We start from the raw sequence: 6,241 nt of genomic DNA on the forward strand, positions 1-6,241 counted from the left end.
GCTGCTGCAGCAGCAGCTGAATTTCAAAGCTTCATCTGAACTCATTGGATGAAAGCAGAAGTGTTTTGCTTTCCAAGTGACAGGTCTTCTTGCCAAGAGGTTCTGCAGCAGCGGAGTCATTGCACTTTATTTTATTTATTTTTTTACCATTCCCCCCCTCCTCTCCTCCTTCAGTCGTAATAAGCTGCCAGGCTGCCCCTGCTAGCTGAGCAGTGCATTAGAACAGGAGCAGCCTGTTTATCTGAGAAGGGCACAGCTGTAGCTCTCGCCTCTCCCCATTGGTTCCCAGCAGCGGTGGTAACACTTCCCATTGCTGGCTGGGGAGGGGAGAGAGGGGAGCAGGGACTGTGTCCAGTGCCAGGCTCTGCGCAGAGACACCACCACCAGCAGCACCAACCAAGGAGAGCTCCATGCACCAGCAGCACCAAGCCTGAGCCCAGGAGCAATCCCACACAACCAGGGGGAGGAGAGGCTGAGAGAGTATTGTGTGCAGAGAGGAGTGTCCTCTTACCAACCTGCTCCAACAACACAGTGCTGCTAGGCTGCCACTAACACAGGGAGGAGGGAGGTGGCACCAGCTCCAACATCTGGGGATCTCCATGAAGCCGCAGGATCCCCACAAACTCTGGGCTTTAAACCAGCCACCAGCCCCTGGATCCCCCAAACCAGCCTGTAAGTAGCCTCAATATCTGGGATGCATGCTGATAATTGCAGGGAAAGGAGGGGGAGTCAGGAGAAGGGAAGGAAGGAAGGAGGAAGGAAGGGGGGGTCTGGTCTTTTAAGCTGGATGAGACAAGTTTGCAGTCCCCATCTGGACTATTGCTGGTCAACCCCCCGGGGACATTGTCCAGACAACAAGAGGGGCTCTGCATTGAGTTTTGATCCTGTTCATATGACACCAGCATTGCAAAGAAGTCGCCGGCTACAATGTATCTCCTGTGTTTAGAAGCAAGGCTGATACATAATAACAACTTTTTGTTTTTGGTTGGTTGGTTGGAAAGGGGGTTCAACAACCGTGGGAAACAATGATCCAGGCATGAATTGGCAGCTACATAGTGAAGGCACAGCCGGCAGGAGGGGAGAGGAGAGAGAGAGGGGGGAAGGTGGGGGTGTTTGTGGATACAATGAGGTCTGTCTGCACTTCCTTAAACTCTGTGCAACCTGCTGCAGTTGGAACCGACAGGCCTGGGACTGACTGCAAAGGTCACAGACATTGCTTTACCCAGAGCTCAGCATGGGGTACACAAATCAGGGGGGGGGATAGGCTGGCAGGGGGGGCGTCTGGAGCCCTGCTCCGCTTCTTAGCGAACTGTCCTTTATTATAGTAGTTCATAGTTAACCCTTTATCATTATTCTAGTAAGGGTACGGTCACACGGTCAGGTTTCCAGATGCAGTTAAAAAAAAAAAAAAGCCAAAGTCATAAAAGGAGAGAAAGTTTAAAAGGACAGATACGACTTCTATTTAATTTTTTTTTTTAATCAGCTTCCAAAACTGCCCTATTGAGAAGACATGAATCTCGTATTTAAAGGGGCAGCTGCTATCTGTCTGTAAATGTCTCTTGGAGGTATGTGATCTCAAGTAGGGATCGGGGGCAGACGTATTTTTATTTTTGTATTTTTTATTTTTTTTCTTCTAGTAATCCCATAAAAAAAAAAAGTTCAGCTCTGTCTCCCCAGTCTGTGAAACGGTCGCTTGCAGGGAACAATAGATAGGTTAAATGTAGACTTTTAGGTGTAGTGTCCCTTTAAGCAGCTGTCCTGGGCCCCGCGTGCACCTGTACCTCTAAAGGAAAGCTAGACTTGTAGACGTTTGCAGTCCTTCCCCAGTCTGGCCAGCAGTTGCACCCAGTGTGATAGATGGCTATAAATGGGGAAGTTGGAACTTTAAAAGGCAGCAAGCGGCGTGGTTGGCTGGTAGTTAGATTTGCTGTAACATATGGCATTAAGAGGAGCACAGCTGGAGGTAGCATTTCTATCCTAGTGAACTCAGAGCAGCTGACTTTCCAGCTTGCTGTGTAATTAGCAAAGCGAGCACTCCCAGCCTCCTCCTCCCTCACACTGACACAGGGACACACGCTGCTGCTGCTGCTACTCACTGCTTGTCTGTTGGGGACCTTGTAATACCACGAACCATGGCAGAGACGAAAAGCTAGATCACCCTACAACTCCCCGGGGGCATATCCCACGAGCCGGCTCCATTCCTACCATTGCGCAGGGAGGGGGGGAAGGTAAGCCGATGTCGCCAAACTGACGCCAACGATGCACTTGATTTAAAGGGACAACGACAACAACAACAAAAAAAAAAAGTTTGATTTTTAGTCGGATACTTTGCTATATTTTAATGCAACTTTAAGGAAGCGGAAGGGGGGGGGTTGTAAAACCGGTGCAGCAGGTCCAGGCTTTTTGATTGTGTGTGTGTCATTTTTGCACTATGTCTTGTTGCCATGCTGCAGGGTGTGAATAGGTAGCAGTGATCCCAACGTCTACACAGCCGAAGTTTTAGACAGCTGCCAAGGCTTGTGTTTAAAAGGCAGCAGTTACCATAACTACTTGATGGCTGCACTGACCAGGAAGAGGGGAGGGGGGGGGGGGGGGTGTGGGATTGAAAAACTGCCTCCTGGACGCCATTGTTGATTTTAAAATCAAGTTTTTCCTGTTCCCGGCAGGTGCAGTTAGATGAGAGGCTGATTTTTTTACAAAATGCAATTTAGCCATAGAGAACTGAGAAGTGGACGTTATGGGCTTAGCTCTTGCCATGTGTTGCAGCTGCTAAGAGGATTTTAGTTTACTGTAACATTCAAGTTTTTCCTGTTTTTCTTTTAAACAGGTTATGAAGGAAGAATGGAGTTTCCAGACCATAGCCGCCAGTTGCTGCAATGTCTGAGTCAGCAGCGTCACCAGGGTTTCCTGTGTGACTGTACTGTTTTAGTTGGGGAAGCTCGGTTCCAAGCTCACAGAGCCGTCTTGGCGTCTTGCAGCATGTACTTCCATCTTTTCTACAGGGACCAGCTAGACAAAAGGGACATTGTACATCTGAACAGTGACATCGTCACGGCCCCGGCCTTCAGTCTGCTGCTTCAATTCATGTACGAGGGGAAGCTGGAATTCAACAACCTCCCGGTAGAAGATGTGCTGGCCGCTGCGAGCTATCTTCACATGTATGACATTGTTAAAGTCTGCAAGGGCAAGCTCAAAGATAAAGAATTCAATTCAGCAGAGAGGGCCACCGATGAAGGGTCTGACTTGGAGAAGGAGCATGGTTTCTCCGATACGGACGGACCTCAAGGATGTATCTTGGATGCAGGGGATAAAGAAAAAATGTCTACCACTGAATGCGAGAAACCGGCCTGGAAAGAAAAGGTCAGCGGGCTTCCAGGCTGGTCCCCCGAATTGATAGGTGTCAATTCAGTTTCTACAGAGGCTGTGTCGTGTAAGACAGCAGCTGGAAAAACAAAGGCCAGTGTCAATAGTTCTTCATGCCCTTTGTCCCAGAGATCTGCTAACCATATACAGCCTCCAAGTGATGGGGATTGTGCTCTGGATTTGTCTTTCAAGCCAATGTCTGCGAGAGATTCCTTACACCCCTCCTACGTCTTTGGACAGCTGGCTTCCGACAGCCAGCAGCAGGGCACTGTGCCACTTGTTAAAGATGAACAAGGCTTGCTGTCAGAACAGGAGGACAGTGAAGCAAAGAGTCCAAAGAGTCAACATGTTGGGAATTCGGCCAAAAACCTAATGACAGGGTTAGGACACATGTTCGCAGGAAATGGAAATTCACACGTTAGGGAAGAGGACTTGTATCACGATCGAGACGAGAGCGAGGATGACATGGACTCCTCGGATCTTTCCACCTCGGGTGTCCTCGTCTCCCCGGGACAGATTTGCATATGTCCTTTGTGTAGTAAGGTTTTCCCAAGTCCTCATGTCCTCCAACTTCATCTCAGCTCTCACTTCCGAGACAGAGACGGTTCTCGGATCAAGATGTCTCCAGATGGTTCTGTTCCCACCTGTACGATATGCGGCAAAACTTTCTCCTGCATGTATACCTTAAAGAGACACGAACGTACGCACTCCGGGGAAAAGCCTTACACTTGCGCCCAGTGCGGCAAAAGTTTCCAATATTCCCATAACCTCAGCCGTCACGCCGTGGTCCACACGCGGGAAAAGCCACACGCGTGTAAGTGGTGTGAGAGACGTTTCACCCAGTCGGGTGACTTGTACAGACACATCCGTAAGTTTCACTGTGGCCTGGTCAAGTCGTTGGTTGTGTAGTTAATAATATGAAGTTTAATGTTCATGGTTGGATCTAGTAATAATCTCAATCCCTTCCCACAAAGTACGTCTCCCCTCCCCCGACAATTATTTAATATATATTTAATATGATTTGTCCTGCTGTTCATATGAATGTGACAGATTACTGCATATGTGAAAAAGGGTCATCAGCAAAAAAAAAAAAAGTCTGCAAATTACCCAAAATCCCTTGCTCACCACATGTAGGCTACGTCTGTTTAATATCCTGACTCCTAAACCTATGCACTCGTGACAATAACTACCTATATAATGTATATTGAGTTACGGATGTAGCGGGGCTGTGTGGGTCATCTGGCGCATGGTATTACGTTCAGCTTATTGGCATGTCAACCTGTTGCATTAGCGCAATGCACAATACATTCGGCCCTGCTACATCTGCAAAATGGTGCCCCCCCCCCCAATTGCATGTCAAGTTTTCTGTCAACAGTATTTAGGGCGCGCTACGCAATTTCTTTGGTATAGGTAAAGTGTTGAACATTTGATAAATGTTCGGTTGCTTTAAAGTATTGACTATTAAAATTCCAGTTCTCCTAGTGTTTCTGCACCCGGTCAATGGCGTGCATCTTGTCAGCCTGATGAATTTTTCTCATTTTGGCTGAATTCGTTAATATGAAGTACATAGAGCGCCATCTAAGACTGTGGGCCTTAGTTATCAACGCCTTTTGACCAAAAACTGGCCTCGTTGCTCGTAGAAACCAGCGATTGGATGCTTAGGGGCCATGAGGCCTGTTCTTTCAGACGGTGTTGATCAATGGAGTCCCTATGCGTTCCCTCATCTGAAGCAGATGAAGAAGTTTAGTATTTGTATCTATGATGTAACATTTCGGTGACCACCACGAAGACCACCTGCGACACAATGGCGGCGACCTGCCGCAGTCCCCTCAGGAAACATTGTACAGTCAATGTTGAACAATGCGTTACAACAAATGGTCTTTAATAAGTTTTATAGTATTCAACACCCTGTCGGTTGGGGCTCCCAGAATTCCCTGCAAGGTTTTAAAGGGGGGGAAAGGGGTACATGACACAGAGGCAACCGCTAGCGAGCAATCAGAACTTGGCTTTCCTCGGTCTATCCCAGGGATGGCCAAAAATTGTTGACGACCGGTTATAAACTGGAAATGTAAATAATTCAAAAAGTTAGCAAGTGTTGGCTACTTGACTCCAGTCTTGGTCTAGTCCTCCTAGGTTGAAGTGAACAAGGGTCTTATTGTTTGCTATGGGTTGCCACGGGTTTGTACCATTTGCATGAAGTTTATTATAGTCCCACATGAAGTGGAGAAGGGTCGGTAATCTGGAAAAGGGAAGTACTCCATTTCATAGGCAGTGTTTTTATTTTTCAGGACCAATGGGTTGGATTGTGAAATTCCAATCCATTGGGCACCTCTGAGATGAATGAAACCCTAATCACTACAAAAAGAAAAAGCAGATGCCCTTAATGATTCCCAAATGTCCGTGTAATGTGAGGAAATATATTTATACCCCAACTCTTGTCCCGTGTTCACGTTGCAACTTTTTTTTTGTTCCCCTAACCACTGTTACATTCAGGCTGAAGGTATGATACGATATATATGTCATTTTATTTCCCTTTTTATGTGTGAACATCCTTGTTTAATAGGCTTCATCGAGGTACAGTAGTTCTATTGACTGGTTAGTTCTGTTATTTTGCTGTGATTGAAAAAATAGCACTGAAAAAAACTACTAAAATTAAGTTATTTTTTTGTTTTGTTTTTTTTTTGTTTTCCTGACGGTACTTGATATAGTATTTATTAGTTTTTATTTGAAGTGAAATGATTTATAATTTAGAGATTCTATTTAGCCTTGTGTTTTTTGTTTTTTTTTCTTGACCCTTTTCAGGTTGAGCGATCATCCCCGAAACGGGAGCAATTTCTGTATGTTTTTGATTATTTTTTTGTCTTTATAATATTTAATT

At 46.2% G+C, this 6,241-nt stretch overlaps 1 protein-coding gene across 2 annotated transcripts; it reads left to right on the forward strand.

Moving 5' to 3' along the window:
• Nucleotides 1–348: 348 nt before the first annotated feature.
• Nucleotides 349–5,976, forward strand: ZBTB42 (zinc finger and BTB domain containing 42). 2 transcript variants are annotated; one of them, XM_040412785.1, is made up of 2 exons: nt 349–672; nt 2,828–5,976. In XM_040412785.1, the coding sequence occupies exons 1-2, from the start codon at nt 600–602 to the stop codon at nt 4,270–4,272; spliced, it is 1,518 nt and encodes a 505-aa protein (XP_040268719.1). In that variant the 5' UTR covers nt 349–599; the 3' UTR covers nt 4,273–5,976. The 2 variants fall into 2 exon arrangements, with proteins under 2 accessions (XP_040268719.1, XP_040268720.1); XM_040412786.1 differs by lacking the exon at nt 349–672 and adding an exon at nt 1,820–2,228.
• Nucleotides 5,977–6,241: the final 265 nt, after the last annotated feature.

The sequence above is a fragment of the Bufo bufo genome, chromosome 11 (genome assembly GCF_905171765.1).
Source record: "Bufo bufo chromosome 11, aBufBuf1.1, whole genome shotgun sequence".
In the NCBI taxonomy this organism is placed as follows: Eukaryota; Metazoa; Chordata; class Amphibia; order Anura; family Bufonidae; genus Bufo; species Bufo bufo.